The sequence below is a fragment of the Micromys minutus genome (genome assembly GCF_963924665.1).
Source record: "Micromys minutus genome assembly, chromosome: 3".
Taxonomy (NCBI): Eukaryota; Metazoa; Chordata; class Mammalia; order Rodentia; family Muridae; genus Micromys; species Micromys minutus.
This window is the reverse complement of record NC_137972.1, coordinates 18,694,470-18,711,698: the sequence shown is the minus strand read 5'-3', so window position 1 is coordinate 18,711,698 and position 17,229 is coordinate 18,694,470. Positions and strand designations below refer to the sequence as shown.

The following is a 17,229-nucleotide window of genomic DNA, read 5'->3' as shown; positions in this document are numbered from 1 at the left end:
GAGCTAATAGGCTAGACTTTGTGACTTCTACTTGAATTCTCTTTGAGGGCAGGGGCTTTGGTTTTCTTCTCAGCCACATCCTTAGCAGCTAGAGAGACTAGAGCCTTCTGGAACAATCAAAGAGAGCTATGACATGCGTGCGTGCGTGCGTGCATGTGTGTGTGTCCCTCAAGGGGCAAGTAGGGGCAGAACTCCAGTACCACAGGCCATAGCAAGGCCACTCCAATCCTAGCTTAGCCATAGATTTGGCAGAGCCCAAACCAGAGAGAATGTTCCTCATGAAGGGCCAAGTAGGTACATAAAATCAGAGCAGGGGATACAGCAGAGGGCTGGCCAATAAAATCCACAGTCCCCCCTGCTCCCCGCCCCCGCCCCCGTCCCCAAAGCTATAAGGGAATGTGGTGACTTGCCAAACCAGAGAACTCAGAAGCAAATATCAAAGCCAGGGAGCACAGCCAGGAATCCCAGAGCAGAGAGATGAAGAGAAAGAGCAAATGGGTAGATCACAGCTGGGAGGGGCCCAGGCCAACCAGGAGCAGACATTCGAGGCTTGCTTTAAAGTGCCTCCAGAGCCAAGCTGGGGTGGGCGGGTCAAGGTTACAGGGGTCACGGTGGGGCTGGACAGAGTGGGATTTCTGGGGCTTCTTGCTCTCCAGAGCAGAACCTGGAAAAACAGCATGTGGAGATAGAAGACATATGGCCGTCTCTAAAGGGGTTGAGAACCTGGGTAAGCAGCCTGAAGCCAGGACTCGGTCTCTGAGCAGCATGGCCAAAGAGCTGGCGTACACCTGCCCCAGGGTCGATAGCAGGACTCCGAGCCGAAAGACTGGAAAGAAGTCCGATAAGTCGTCACTGAAGACAAGGCTAGTGGCACGTATTTAAAATCCCAATCTTTGCAAGGGTCAGGGGTTAAAGGTCTTCCTTAGCTAAATCGTGAGTTTGAAGCCAACCTGGTCGATGTGAAATCCTGTCTCAGGGCAATGTTGCTAAAGGAAAAAGGCAGAATTAAAATATTGTGGCAAAGTCCTAACTCCATCCAGCCTAACATCGTGGATAAGAGGACAGAAACAACAACAACAACAAACAAACAAAACAGCAACAAAAACACTAACCTTTTCAAAATTATATTTAAAAAAGAAGGAGGAGAAGAAGAAGAGGGAGAGAAGAAGGTCCTAAGACACTCAAAAGACTTGAGCTAGTCATCTGAGGACTTCTGATTCCTTCTAGAACAGGCTCCCCAACCTGCTGGCTGGAAAACCCATTGCCTTCCAATGGAGCTGGTTATCTGCTATTGACCTCTCTTATAGCCCCACAGCCTCCTGGGTATCATATCATCCTTACAGCAGCGGAATTACTTACCCACACGGGTGCTTGCTATACCAAAAGCCTAACAAAGAAACAAAAAACAGCTTTCTTCATGTTGCTTTAATTTTTTGTTTTGTTTTGTTTTCCTGGATGCAAGCCAGGGCCACATGTGCTAGGCAAGTGCTCCAGGGCTGTGTTACCCTTGGCTCTACCCACGATCAGCCCACCTGCTTTCCTGAGAGCTGGCTGAGGCAGGAGCCAAGGGAGGCTGGAGGTCTGCACTGTATTTTCAAGGTACATACGTTTTCTGGCCACTGTGATAAAACATCAAAGAGAAGCAAGGTGTGGTTTGAGGGAATCCCATATGTTGTGGGAAATATAGTAACAGGAACTGCTTACACCAGGGGCACAGCTCAGTTAACTCTAGATACATCAGGACACAGAGAGCTTGGGATGCTGACCTGTAACTTCTTTTTTTCTTACAACTTTATTTAAAAATAAATTTATTTTTTTATTCTAATGGCTGAGTAGTACTCCATTGTATAAATGTACCACAATTTCTGTATTCATTCATCTACTAAAGGACATCTGGGTTCTTTCCAGCTTCTGGCTATTATAAATAAGGCTGCTATGTACAGATTTTGGTATAAAATTATATGAATATATTTTTGTCAGTACTTGATTTTTAAAAAGGTTTGATAGTATGCATTCAAAGTAGTCACCATAAGCATAAAATACATGTAAAAAATGTAACTTGGAAATAGTCAAAGTTTTCTTGGTGCGTATAGATTAAATATAATTAAATAAAAATTTAAATACCAAGAATTGCCACAGGGCTATCTTCTTAGCTCTTAAGTTTTTAATGATTTAAGGTCTAGGTGTACCCCACTCTGAGAGGGTGCTATACACTTACTGGTTTTTTGGGGTTTTTTTGTTTTTTATTTTTTTGTTTTTTTCTAAGGACTGAGGCTTCCACTTTTTGGCCTTTCTTTTTTTAAAGCTTCATATGGTCTGTGAGTTGTTTCTTGGGTATTCAGAGCTTTTCTGGGGCTAGTATCCAATTATCAGTGACTACATATTACGTCTGTTCTTTTGTGACTGGGTTACCTCACTCAGGATGATATTCTCTAGATACATCCATTTTCCTAGAAATTTCATAAGGTCATTACTTCTAATAGCTGAGTAGTATTCCATTGTGTAAATGTACCACAATTTTTGTATCCATTCATCTACTGAAGGACATCTGGGTTCTTTCCAGCTTTGGCTATTATAAATAAGGCTGCTATGAATGTGGTGGAGCATGTGTCCTTATTGTATGTTGGAGCATCTTTGGGGTTGACCTGTAACTTCTAAGGCTTGACTTTAGGGTACTACTTCCAACAAAGCTCTGTGACACTCCAGAACAGCACCACCAGCTGGGGACCAAGTGTTCAAACACAGGGGCCTGAAGGGACATTGCACATTGAGGCCATGGTGCTCGCTGAGGCTAGTGACTGATCTCCCCCAGCCCATTCCTCCATAGAAAGAATGTCTGCAGTGGGCATCAAGCTAGGAGATGTGGTGGCGAATGCCTGCAACAGAAGCCTTTGGGAGGCTGAGACAGGGCAAGTTTTGTCTCAAAAGCTGTAGGTAGATGTCATTGTCGCCGTCACCATCCCACCACCGCCTTTTGCCTTAACTGTGTTGCGCTCAAATTTGTTACCAGATTGAATAATGTTGTGGATTAGAATTAAGTTTGACTGCTAATTCCAAAAACAGTCTTGGGTCACTCCACAATGAACTGACTTAAACGTGAAGAATGTGTCTCACATGAAATCCATTAGAGCGGTGTAACGCTATGGTCATTTGGCTATGTCCTGAGTAGTTGCCCGTCTAAGGTCATCTGAGGATCCAGCGCAGCTACACCGCGTCATAGTTACACTGCAGCCAGACATCACGTCATAGTGCCTACAACTCCCTAGGATAAAGAGCGTGCCCCTTCCTTTTAGGTCACTCCTGGAAATCTTACCTCTGCTCGCCTTCACTGACCACACTTTGTCACATAACCACACTGGTGGAAGCTGGGAATCATGATTTTGTTCTGTGTCTAAATAAAAACAAAAGAGCCCCATCCTGTTACTTGAAAAGGAGACAGGGGTCTATATCAGAAGTGGTCACTTCTCCATCCTCATCTCCCTGTGAGTAGCAGCAGCTGACCTCCACTGACCCCAAAACCTTCCCTTTACCACTGAGAGCAAATCACACCAGTTTCTCCTCCTCTTCCTCCCCTAAACGCACATCTCAGCACAGCGCTGGCCACAGCTTCTCTTCTCAGCCCCAACTCTCCTCAGTCACGTCCCCAACTCCCAACCCAAGTAAGACTCTGCTGTCCTTCCCGAGTCTGGCCCAGGGAGGAAGGTGTCCACTGAAGGGCAGGCCCAGCATCCAGGCAAGGCCTCCTGCATCCCTGCTCAGGACCGGGAGCCAAGGGAGACTGCAGCAGGCGCAGGCGCGGCTTCTGTATCAGGCTCTCTGAAGCCCAGACTAGTGCAGCACAGTAGAGCAGTTGATCTGAGTAAGGTGCCTGGTTATGCTGTGGAACCACAGCCAGCCTCCTAGTACGTCCTTCTCAAGAGCATTCCAACTCTTCAGCGCTAAGTCAGGTTCCTGCTCCCATAGGCTTGGTTCAGCAGGGCCTGTCTGGGTGCACACCTACCCCACTTGCACCTTGTTTTGTGTGTGTGTGTGTGTGTGTGTGTGTGTGTGTGTGTGTGTGTTTTTGCGCACGCATGTGCGCGCGCGTGCTATTGAACAGGCGCAGAACTCCATTCCTGCACAAAGAAATCACATGAACGTAGACATCTGTGTTTGTAGCAGACTTTACTGAAGATTTGAAGAGATGGAGGTTTACATAGAAAAAAATACAAAAACCTTAAAATTGAATATTAGACATCTGTGAGTGTACAAAAAGCCACCATTCCCGCTGCTGGGCTCTGGCTCTCTAGGAAGGCACACACATACCTGTGCCCTTTCTAATTCACTAGGTATATATACAAAAGCCAAGTTCCAGACACTTTCCAAAGAAATTTACTTCAGAGATTAGGCTTCACTGTGTAGTCCCCAATGGTCTCATTCTTCTCCTGGGGGTGGGGGCTGGGGGGGACGGCAGAAGGGATCATAACTGTGCAGCCTGGGGCCTGGCTGGGCCTATCAGACATTCTATACAGAGTCAGGTCTTTGGGGGAGAAGGTAGTTATCTTTCTGATCTGTAAGAGAGGTTATCCGAGGTGCCACTGACTCCCCAACTCCCAAAGCTCTATTGGTAGTCAGCAGGGGTCAAACCCCGGTGGCCACTGGGTAGAAACCCTGGGGGAACCTCTCACTGTTCTGTTGTTTATCTTCTGTGCCTGGGAGGCCAGAAAGGGGTTACACTGCCCCAGGGTCTCAGGAGCTCCCGTCCCTGCCTTCCCTCAGTCCTCCAACCTCTGCCATCTGACTCAGTATCCAGCCTGGGAAAGACTAGGGTTGTTTATGTGGGGGTTTTTGTGGGGGGGTGGGGGGGGGCAGGGGTGGGGTCAGGGTACATTTTTTCCATTCCTGTGACACATTGCTGGCTTCCGCTCCATCTCAGACAGTGAGGGAGACCTCTCACCTGTCCCCACTGCAGTCTGACGTTTCCTGCTAACCAGATAGCGCCAGAAGGTTTCCACTCCCAGGATGGAGGGCTCTCTATCCCTAGGACTTTGGGGACCCTTGCTCATCTCCCAGGCCCAGTGACACAGATGGCCATTCCTGCTCCACTCTCTCCTGTCTTTCGCCTGGCTGCCAAGTGGAACAGACCCAGAAAACAAATAATTTCCACCCCCAGACGCCCAGGGGAGCAAGGCTGGATGGGTTCCGGAGCAAGGGTTCCTCCGAACTAGAGCTCCGTTCTAAAAATAGCATCAAAGAAGGCAATCGCTTGCTTAACGCCTCCAGGCCTGCTACCATCCCGAGAGCATTCCAAAGTGCACATCCACACAGGGGGTGCAGGAGGCACCAAGGACTGAACTGCCTATGTCCAACCTCTGTCAGTCAGAATACCCCTGGGACACGCCCGTCCCCTCCCTGTCTCCAGGCTTCTCCATTCTCTCCTTTGGAAAGTTCCTTCGGATACACTGGTCTTTGGTTCGGAGGCCAGTGCAGAGGCCAGGCCTCTGCAGCCTCCCCTCAGGTGAAGCTGACCTTGGGTATCCTCCACAACACTGTCGACGACCTACAAGTCCCCTTAACTTGCTTCCAGTCACCCCCTCCTCCGCAGCCCAAAGTAAGTTCACAGCTACCGGGTCTGTTCTGCTCAGGAACACCTTCCCCTGGAACCTGCCACCCCTCAGAAGCCAGACAACCACTCACCGAGCAAATGAAAAGCACACACCGGCAACCTAAGCTACTTCCCAAAGCTCTCTGGGCCCTGCCTTCTCAGTCTCTACAATACGAGTGCAGGACACAGTGGGGAGCACCCATAGTCCCAGCTTCTCAGGAAGCTGAGGCAGGAGGATCGCTGGAGAGAATAGCCCAGGCAAGAGAGGAAGACCTCATCTTTAAAAGATAAATGGTTTTGGCACAGTATCAGCTTGGTGGGATAAGGGAGGTACCCTAAGTCAAGTGCCATGTTGGCTTGAATGAAGAGGCAGTGAGACAGTCTCCTTATGGTGACGTTCCATTAGGCCACTGAGGTCAGTTAACACAGGAAAAACCTATGAGCCACACTGGGACCCAACATCTGGACTGAGCTGCTTCGAGTCCCAAGAGGCCGACTGCATAGAAGTCTGAAATGTCTGAGGCTGGCGCTTCCAAGGATGCTGTCCAGGGCAGCATAAGTGGGGGAGGGGGCCAGGGCTAGGATTTGAGCATGGGGGGTGGGGGGGGCGCTGCAAATGCAGGCCTGCATGTGGACTGGTGAATCCTGATCACAAGGCCAGGGATGTAATAGTCTTCCTGGGGCCCCCTGACCCTGTTTGATAGCAGGACCTTTACCCAGCACAGTAGGAAGGAAGGAGGCCTGGGTCTAGCCACCATCCTAACATGGTAGGAAGCAGGGTATGGGCTAAACTGCTTTGCGTCCAAGGAGAGGGAATTTGGAGCTACAGAAAGACTGGGTGGCTCGCAGCCAACCTCCTCTCACATGCTTATTTGCATATATCTGGTACGGTCACTTAGCCGGTGTCAAACCCTGGCCCCAGCACCAAAAACCACAGAACATCAATAAATATTAGCCACCTTCCTCTCATAACCTGTCTCCTCAAGGACTACCTCTTCCCTGAGACTCTCTGATCCCTCCTCTCTGTGACAGGCAGTTGCTGTAGGGACCACCCCACCCTAGTGCATAGCTCTTCAGCCTGGGTCCTTAAGCTGGAGATGAAGTTCCCACAGTTAGTACCGATGCATATTTATTGAACATGTGGATGTGCTCAGCACTGTGTGAGGCACTGGCCATACACGAGGTAGGTGAATGTTTATACCCATTTTACAGATGGGGAAACTGAGGCACCACAACATTTTTTTTTGAAAAGGTTGCACACCAAAGTCAGGCTAGACTGACTCCAAGAGCCTTTGTCTCCTCACCTCTGTAGCACCCACTACAATGCTGCCCATTTCTACATCCTCACAGATGCATCCCTGAGTCCTGAGCGCACACACCAACACGCCCAGGTTATAGCTTTCTTCCTGAGGCTCCAGACTACCTAGAACTGGCTTCAGCTGGGGAAGACGGCAGAAAGCCTTGAGCGGGCAGCAGAGAGACAGATCCTCCAGAGGGAGAGAAACGAGGGGGCTGAGGATTAGATCGTTTACCACACGACTGGACTGCGACTTGGGTACTTTACAAACTTTCTCCCCTCGTCAGTGCAAGGAGACTAAGAGAACCTGAGGAGCCTGTGGACGTCAGGCGGCTGGAAACGCTGGCCCTGAAGAACGCCCTGCCTCCAAAGCCTCGCTTCAGTCTGGAGCCCCCGCCCCCTGCAGAAGGAGTAGCTCTTACCCAGTCTCAGTCCCACAACTACGTTGAGGCCACACCTAAATCCAGCCCCCGTTTGCAGGAGTGGAACCTTTCGCCCGTAGCCATCCTTGGGTGAGGATGGCAGGGCTGACGGAACAGTGTACACAAAGTCATACACAGCATCCCTGGGTGTGTGACCCGCGTGCCGTCTGTCCTCAGGTCACTAGTGTGACCAGCAGCAGAGTGTGGGGTTCCAGCAGCTGAGAAGAAACCACTGGGTCTTGAGCTTTGGTGTCTAGGTGATAGGCCTGGCTAAGTCCACTGGGGTTCTGGTTCCTGGGCCATCCTGGGGCATCTCTGGGCATTGCTTCCAGCATGCCTCCTGGTGCCCCCTTCTCCCCTGCCCTTCTGGGCTCATACAGGCCAAACCAGCTCCTCTGAAAACACTCGACACCTTGGGTTTATTGGGGGTTGAGCACTGCACGATCAGGCAGTTTGCTCCTGGTAAGAAGGGGACTGGCAACTCTGCTTGGCTCTCTTGGCACTTCCGGGGGGCTGTCCCTGAAGGTTCCCTCCCAGGTCCCCATTTCCTGGACTTGTTCCCCCACCCCCACCATTGCGCTCTCATTCTTTCGCAAGCCGGTAGATGTGATGCTGAGCCCCGTGTTCGCTGGCTGAAACTTCAAAGACATAGGCAACACACAGCAAGGTCTCCTGTGTGTCTCGGTTGGTGACTACCTGCGGGCGGGCGAGAAGGTGAGGGTCAAAGCCCTGCAAAGGGAAGCCATTGGCACCACCCACTGATGTACCAGACCCTGGGAATCCGCCCCACATCATACCTGCAGAATGGTGAAGTTCTCCAGCACGCTGTTCATCATATACTTCTCCGGTAAGTGCTTCAGCTTGTGGATAAAGTTGATCATGTACTCACAGAGTGGGGACCGGTGGATACGGTACAAATAGCGGCCATTCTCATAGCGAGCGTACTCTGTCTGTAGAACCCCAGGGACAACGGAGGCTTAGAATCCCTCAGCCTCCAGCCCAAGCCCAAGTCAGCAGGGATGTACAAAACCCAATCACCACCGATGGGACAGAGAGGCAGAAGATGGCCCAGGAGACTCATCCTCTGAGGTTCCCGGATATGAAGCCAGGCCTCTCCCCTTTGTCACTGACAAGACAGGTAGACATTTCCAGAAGAGGGAAATGTAAAGACACAGATGTAAATGTAGCCGGCAATGAGATGGAGCAGGTGGGCGTTGCCCATGAGGCTGCGGTGGGGGAGGGTACCAGCGCCTTTGAGATGGAACTGTCTAATGCATGAACTTGGTGGTGGATGCTGTTGGCTTAGGAGGTAGAGGAACAACATGAGGGGACAATGTGTGGAATGATGACTGGATAGAGACACGGGCATCTCAAGACCCTGATATGTTTTATGAAAATTGGTAGCTAGAGGAACTTTGTAAAAACTGCCTTGGCTGAGGCAGGACAGAGGCTTAGCCACTGAGCCCGGTGTCCATCTCGAGCGCTAAAGGAAACAAAACACAACACTTGCACATGCCCACTGCTACTGCCGGGTGACACTCCCAAGAAGGAGAGCAGTCACATGCACGGGCCTCAGTGGCGCTCAAAAGCTTCCTGCCGATTCTAGGATCGGGACCCCAAAGCAAAGGTCGCTTCTCACGGCACCTAGCTGTTTAAATGAGATGGCTGTCAACCCCAGGTGGAGGAGACACAATCAGTTCAGATCCCCGCTGGCCAAGAGGTGACCAGACTGACACCATACACAGCACTAAGCATTGCACAGGGTCAGAGACTTTAGGGCCACAGCTATGCTGGGGTGGAGGCTTTGGTGCTATTTTGTCATTAGGCAACAGGATCAGAATGTCGCAGCTATTGGACCCAGCGGGATAGTGAAGACAAACTGATACTTCCTTAGAGATGTGTGTGTGTGTGTGTGTGTGTGTGTGTGTGTGTGTGTTAGCACAACCCCAAACATCCAACAGGAAGTGGGGGTAGTGAGAGATGTACAGAGATAAACTTGGCTTGTGCTCACCACTAGGCTACCTGCCCTTGACTGGGTAAGAGGGAGAGAAGCCAGAAATTCTGCTTAAGTGTAAAAGTCTCTGGGGCACTCCACAACTGAAAAGTAAGCTCCGTGCTACTGGAATAGGGGCATCTAAAGACTATCTCATGGAAGGAAAGAAGAAAGGAAGGAAGGGATAAAGGGATGGAGGGAGAGAGAGAGAAGGAAAAGAAGGAATGAGAGAGGAAGGGAGGGAGGGAGGGAAAGAGGAAGGGAGGGAGGTAGGGAGAGGAGGGAAGGAAGGAATGAAAGAGAGAAGAAAGGAGGGAAGGAAAGAAGGAGGAAAGGGAGGAGGGAGGAAGAGAAGGAAAAAGGGAGAGGAGGGAAAGAAGAAATGAGAGAGAGGGAGGGAAGGAAGGAAGGAGGAAGGGGAGGAAGGGAAGGAAGGAGAGGAGGAAAGAAGGAGGAAGAAAAAGAGGGAAGGGGAAGAGAAGAAGGGTAGAAAGGAGGAAGAAAGGAGAGGTGGGAGGAGGGAGGGTTGACTAAGGGTATACTCCATGGTAGAGCATTTGCCTAGCACACCCAGGTTCTTATAAAGACCCAAACAACTGGAGCAAAGGGACTCCAGAAGTTTCCAACACTCAAGGTGTAAACAGCGAGAAGCAAGCAAACCCTGAACACCCATCTCACCTGCCTCTGCCACTAGAGAGCTGTGGGACTGGGAAAGGCCTCTCCTAGCCCCACGCCCAGCTGTCAAAGACACAGATGGATCAGGGAGAAATCCTTGGGCTAGCCTGAGCTTTGGTCCTGCTCTAGAAGATGTGGGGTGCTTCCAAGGAAGGCTTAAAAGGAACCCCAGTCAGAAGATTCAGCCAGGGCTCTGAGGTGCAAGACAGGCAATTAAGCCAGCAACATAGCAGATGCCTCATGCCAACCCTAAATATGCACTTCTTAAAAGGCACGTGGAAGGAACATGGTACCCACCTCTGCCCAGGGCCTCCCTTAGGGATCCTGCCCTCAGGAGGAGGCCAGTGAAAGGGAGAACAGACTACCCCCATTTACCCTACACCGACCGGGTGGGCTCCTACCTCGACTTTCTCCACCACTTGCTTGCCAAACGAGCAGACCTTAGTGGAGCAGGTGATAATCATATTCTCTGGGCTCTCATACTGGCTGGAGACTCCATAGAAGGCGCTGCCCTCCTCATCGATGTTGGTATTGAGGTCTGCCTGCCGGAGACAGAGGAAGATATGATTGTTTGCAGGTGTGTCCTTAGGGTTTCAAGGACCAGAGAACAGGACTTTCCAAGAATGGGGGCAGGAGCAGCCCAGTAGAGCTGACTTTAATTAAGGTCGGATTCATGCTCACCAATACGGGGAATGTGGAAATTTTCCAGGAGTTACACATTTAGCATGGTACTCTTGGTACGCTTCGGAAAGGCCAATGTTAAAACCGCTTCCACGTCTAAGCAAAGAAAGCCTGCCTATTGGTTTCGTGTTGGTTAGGGAACAAAAGGGGTAATTGGATTGTGCTGTCTGTGGGTACTTTAAGGGTTGGGCTACTTGTGAGGCTGTGGTACAAATGTCCCATGGAGATCCCGGGTCTCCACATGCCCTTTAGGTCCCTAGGCAAAGTTGGGACCCAGTTTACTCTAAGGGAGGAAACAGTTCACATTTTCCATGGTTGGAAGTTACCTGCTACTGGCTTCTGTTATTTTTGCTACATGTTTTATTTGTATTTACATGTTTGAGGCCATCTAAGAACAAATGTAGAAATAAAGATGCGTTAAAAATGCAGTAAAGATGCAGTGAAATGAGCTGCTTGGTGCTCTGGCTCCCTACGTAAACACAAGCACAGCTGGAAACAAAATCCCATATATTTAGCTTTTTGTTGTTTTGGCCTTTGTGGTTCTTTTTTCCTTTTTCGGTACTTGCTTAACATGTACTATAAAAAAAAAATGAACATAGAAGAGATGGTGTATAGCCTTTGCTTTAATGTCTTACAAAATTTTCATGAACAATCCGAGCACAATTATTAAGAACACTTGGATTAAAGGTCATGTAAGTTTTATGAATGGACTTTAACTACCAGAAAGGGGGTGGGGGAAGGAGCTGGAGCAATGGTTCAGAGGTTGAGGGCACTGACTGCTCTTCCAGAGGTCCTGAGTTCAATTCCCAGCAACCACACGGTGGCTCACAGCCATCTGTGATGGGATCTGGTGCCCTCTGCTGGCCTGTAGGCATACATGCAGGCAGAAAGCTGTGTACATAATAAATAAATCTTTTTTAAAAAAGAAAAAAAATGGGGCAGGGCTTGGGTACAGCTCAGTGAGAGAACCTTTGGCCTGGAAGGACCAGAAGGAGAGAAGAAAATGAAGAAAACACAATGGGTTCACAGCAGGCATAGGAAAGCCTCTGCTATGCCCCCCCACACACACACACCCGCATCCTGGCTCAGTGCTAGGCTTTCTGGTTTGTTTCCAAAACAATGAGAATTAAGTTCATAGCTGCCCACATGGGAGTGTGTGAATTAATTCTTGGTTGGATATTGTATTAATTACTTTAGGATTGCTGTGATTAAATACCAAAGACAGCCTAAGAGAGGAGAGGTTTCTATCGCTGTCTCCGTCCCTCATAGCAGGATGGGAACGGCAGAATGATTCCATCTGGCGCTAAGATAAGATGGTGGCTATTCACAAGACATGGGACAGGAAGCCAAGGCCACAAGCCCAAACATGGAGTGGGCATAACTCCCCCCTAGAGTCTCATTTTCAGCGGCAAGATCACACCTCTTAAAAGCTCCGTAGCCTTCAAAACAGAGACACAAGCTAAGGACTGAGCACTCCAAATGCAAATCTGTGGGAAACACTGCAGACTCAAAATATGTCCCTGGCCCAGAAAGGGTCATGTCCATCTCAAAACACAACCCCATGCAGTCAGAAGTGTCCAGAGCATAATCTCTTCTGTGGTGATCTGAGCTATGAACTCTGCAAAATCAGAAAAGAAACCACACTGAGCTATAAACCTTACACCATCAGGAAGGAAAACCGCGTGGTTCCCACTCACCATACCAGCCGAGTAGACATCCCTATGGCAAAGAGAATGTAAGGGATGGCAGCAAGAAGAAACTCGGTGCTGGAGAGAGAAAGACTCGGTGGGTAAGGGACCTTGCTGCTCTTACAGAGAACCTGAGCTCGGCTCCCAGCACCCACACTGCCAGCTCATGCCCTCTTCTGGTCTCCAGTGGGCACCTGTACACACACGTGCTCACATATACACAGAAATATCTATAAAATCTTTAAAGAAAAAGGTTGCAACTCAGCAACGTAAACATGAGGGTTCTACAGCTCCATATGTGATATCCAGAGCTTAAGGTGCTACCCAAGGTGCAAGAGCTCGGGCATTTCACCCCCACGGCTCTGCCTCTTCCATGAGCTGGCTCTCCTGGCAGCTTTTCCTTTGGTAGACATCCCACATCCCCAGCAGCTACAACGTCCTTAGGCTTCTACTGCAACCTAGTGTTCTTCATGTATCGGAAGAATTCAACCCTTCCACACACCGTGTGACGCCACAGGGTTTGTCTTGAACCCCGATGTTAAGCCCATGACCTTGTAACGTGTGCATTCAGCAAACACATGGATAATGGCAGGTCTGCTGCTAACTCAAGACATAGCTGGGACCCCACAGACCATGGCAAGTGCTTATGTGTCTGAACTTGGTAAACGTTTCCTGAAGGACACCCCTTCGATTCCTTAGTTTTGGGAGGGGTTCTTGTGTTTTAAGGTGGGCTTTTAAAAAAATTACTTGTTTATTTGATGTGTAGGAGCATACCCATGCCAGAGGAAGCATGTGGAAGCCAAAGGACAGCTTTTGGGGATTGGTTCTCTCCTTCCACCATGTGAATCAACAGGCTTGGAGGCAGGAGTGTATACCAAATCACTTAAGGAATTCTTTTAAATATCTCTCTCTCTCTCTCTCTCTCTCTCTCTCTCTCTCTCTCTCTCTCTCTGTGTGTGTGTGTGTGTGTGTGTGTGTGTATGTGTGTGTGTGTGTGTGTATGTGTGTGTGTGTGTGTGTGTGTATGTGTGTGTGTGTGTGTGTATGTGTGTGTGTGTGTGTGTGTGTGTGTGTGTGTGTGCTGGCTGGGTCAGCCTAATTTTGTTTGATAAGATTTTCTAACTCCACCCATTTTCCTACAAATGACTTACAGAAGTCCAATTCTTTGCCTGTTCTGTTCTTGTTTTCCCAAGACACGGTCTTGCTATGTACATCTGGCTGCCCTGGAACTCACCACGAAGACCAGCCCGCCTCCTAAGTGCTGAGCTTAAAGGTGTGAGCTACCGCTGCCAGGCAACAAGATTCTCTTCCGTTTCTTAATTTACCCTAAGCAATACAATTGTAAAAACAAAGACTCGGGTTTTTTCCCCTTTGTTTTGTTGCTTGTTTGTTTGAGATGGAGTTTCTCTGTACCCCTGGCTGTCCTGGATTAAAGGTGCACACCACCACTGCCCAGGAGAAACATGATTTTTATGTGAGATTTCTTCACCTACCACACAACCCAGAGGGAACTGCCACATGGACCAGAGTGCAGGCTGTGAACCGCCAATCCTGATGTCAGTTCTGAGACCTACAACTCCTGTGCAGAACTCAGGAAGGTCTGGGTATTAAGTTGGGCGCAAGTGACAAACCGTCTTACGCCACTAGGTGACACTCAAGTACCAGTTTTCCTTTGGCACCTCCTTTCTATAGCAAAATCTTTGTGAAAGCTGATAAGGGAACGTTATTTATGTTGTAATTAAGGTGTCGTGGAAGACATATTATGCACATATATGCGCATGTATACTGCCGAGAAGGGCTAATCTTCACCATTAAGGATGAACAGAACTTGCTAAATGAGAAAAGCAATTATGGAAGAACCAAGAGAATGTCTCTACACTATGAATGGTTTAAATGGAGCCATTCGTTAGGAGGAAGGAAAAACAAACACAACAGCATCCAAGCTGATGTTTAGCCCCTGAAACAAACAGTTCCCTCTACTAAACACTCTCCGTTCCCAACCCAGGATGGCTCTGGTCTCCGCACCCTGTGCCCATCATAATCCCGTGGAGGAAGGGCAGCTGTGGGGTGTGAAGCAAGGCAGGAAGAGCAACCCTGTGAGTCCTGGAGGATGTGGGTCAGCCATGGCTCAAGGTCTTCCTGTGACTAACGAAATGAGCAGGGACCTGAACTTAGGCTTTCTAAGTCATTTGAGCAGCCCAGGAGACCAAGTTTGCCAAGCTGGCCTGAAAACATTCGAGGGTTTGTGTGCTTAGGTTATGCTGGGACTAGAACAGAGCAAAACCGTTGCCCGAACATCAACAAGAAAACAAAACACTGTCATGAGTCCTGACGTCCTGGAAAGGGACTGAGGCCTGAGTAACAATGCTCAGATGACAGACCCTCATTAACCACACGAGACCCTCATGGTGTCTTTGCTTGAACTAAGATCTTGCTCTGTAGTCTAGACTGACCTCAACCTTCATTCCTTTGACTTCAGCCTCCAGAGAACTAGGATTGCAGGTATACACCTAATTTTTATCTTTTGATGATACTACACACACACACACACACACACACACTGTGTCTTCATGTGTATGGACTTGTGTGTGTGTGTTAGAAATATGTCTTCCAAGCCACTTTAATTACAGCATAATTAATGCTCCCTTGTCAGCTTACACAGAGATTTTGTGATGTTTTACTGTGTCCATGTGTAAGTCAGAGGACAATTTTCATGAGTCAATTTTCCCCTCCAGATGTGTGTGTTCTAGGAGCTGAGTCGTCTTCAGGCTTAATGGCAAGCACCTGTACTCACTTAGCCATATTGCTGGCCCTTTATGAAATCAATTCGCTTTTCTTTTTCTTTTTTAATTTCTATGTGTATCCTTGGTTACCCTGGAACTCACTCTTAGACCAGGCTGGCCTCGAACTCAGAGATTAAAGGCATGAGCTACCACACACCCAGTATATATATATATATATATATATATGCAAATTAACTACTAAATAAAATTTCAGTGGATGTAGCACTTACAAGACACTCCCAAGCGCCATGCTGAGAAGACCAAAGAGCCTCTCAGGCCACACACAAAGGCAGTCTCCTCCTGCCTCTGCACCACATGCTCACGTGACTTGTCCAAGGGAAGGTCTATGGGGGCAAGAACCCTGTCCTTGACAAACCTTACTCAGTGCCTGCACAGCAGGCCTTTCAAAATAATGGTTGGCATGGAGCCATTACACTTCTCAACACTGGGCGGTGCTGTGAAAAAAGTCAGGTCCCTCAGTATAGTAATATATATGTATATATATGTATACAAACACATATATCTATACACACACATGTATATACACACACGTGTGTATGTATAGTGTATACTTTACCCCTGAGTTGTAGACCCTGACTTAAGCCCTCCAACTCAAATACACTCCAACTCTTCGGTCACCTCCTATGTGTTTATGAATGGATATCCATGTATAGCCCAGTGCTTCTGGGGACGGTGGGGCAGAAAAAGGCTGAAGCATTTGTGTATTATTAAAGAAGTTGTCACCGAGAACAAAGTAAGATTAGTGCGATGAAGGGGGTCAGTTCACTGTTACCCCGACCTTCGAGGTGGTAGCCGATGCCAGAGGGACCCATTTTACGGTACCTCAGCTCGTCCTTGGGATCCAGGGTTCATGTAGCTCCACCGCCACACAAGGCAGCTGTAGTCCAGGACAGCTGTCCCTCTCAGTGCCCAGCCTTCTGAACACACTACCCCCTCCATGCGCCCTATTCATAGCTGTTCCGTGAGGGTGGGCAGCTCATGCACTGGGCCCGGAACAGGTGTGAGGGATCGGGTGACTGACAGATGATCACACAGCCTTGATTGTCATGTGTCTGGGAGGAATGTCAGGCCCAGAAGGGAGCCATGGAACGGATAATGAAAAGGCCCAGGGAATTGTCCTGCTGCCTGGCTCCACCCAGTGTAGCCAATGGCAGGCCTTCCCGTGACAAGGACAGGCAGCCTCTGGTAGTTTTCAGCTGGTTCTGGATCACGGGATTTCCATTTTCCAGCCCTCACTCCAGTGGGCAATCAATCCTCTCAGAACTGGGCCCTGAGAACTCCGCCCCTTCCCCTGTTGTACCTGATGCTATTGGCACTGGAGATAAGCCCAGGCATGCTTCAGGACTGCCAACCACCACAGCCCCTCAGTGTGAGCAGCAACTCTCCGGAGATGGGGGATGGCGGCTGATGCCTAGATTCAGGGAAATCAAAGTGGCCCCCACTCTGGGAGGTTCTCATCAGCTCTCCAGCACCTGGCAGGCAGACTGAGCAAACAGGGCAGGGGAGGAAGGCTGGCTGTGAGAGGCAACAGTTTCTTGCCTGGACAGGTTTCCTTCTTATGTATGTGTACCCAAGCCCACAGCAGACAGTGATTAGAGGAGGGGGCAGGCCAGGGGGCAGGGGACTGCCTGTGACTGACTCACAATTGCCAAAGGTCCCTCACTGCATTCCCCCTCCACCCCACCCCACCCCACCCCACCCCACCCCACCCCCCCACCCCCGCCTTTGAGCCCCTCCCACATGAGGACAGGCAGTGCCCTGGCCTCTAGCATTCCCTCTCTGACCTCCGCTCACCTTCCCCAAGGAAGGCCAAGATCTTATCTGAGCTCCCAGACTGGAACCCACGAGAATAACTGCTAACCTTTAAGAAGGGGAAACTGAGGCACAGAAGCCAAGACTTGGTCTTGAGATCCGGCTCTCAAAGCGAGTGATTGCATCTCACTGGAACCGTTGGGCCCAAAAGTCAGCTGCCTCTCACAGGGGGAGGGCTCTCTTAAAGCCACCCTGCTCCTGTATTGTCTGTACTGCCCCAGATCCATGTCCCACTGCAGAATCCCGCCCCCCAAAGTCTACTGCTAAAAGGCA

The 17,229-nt window shown here is 49.4% G+C and overlaps 1 protein-coding gene across 3 annotated transcripts in view; it reads right to left on the bottom strand.

Moving 5' to 3' along the window:
• Nucleotides 1-4,163: 4,163 nt before the first annotated feature.
• TEAD4 (TEA domain transcription factor 4) overlaps nt 4,164-17,229 on the bottom strand; it is a 42,570-nt gene continuing 29,504 nt past the window's right edge. For all 3 annotated transcript variants that reach the window (XM_080914603.1, XM_080914604.1, XM_080914605.1), the window contains 3 exons: nt 10,373-10,513; nt 8,101-8,253; nt 4,164-7,999 (listed from right to left, as the gene is read on the bottom strand). In XM_080914603.1, coding sequence (XP_080770729.1) covers nt 7,886-7,999; nt 8,101-8,253; nt 10,373-10,513 — 408 coding nt within the window. In that variant the 3' untranslated portion in view covers nt 4,164-7,885. The remainder of the gene's footprint in view (nt 8,000-8,100; nt 8,254-10,372; nt 10,514-17,229) is intronic.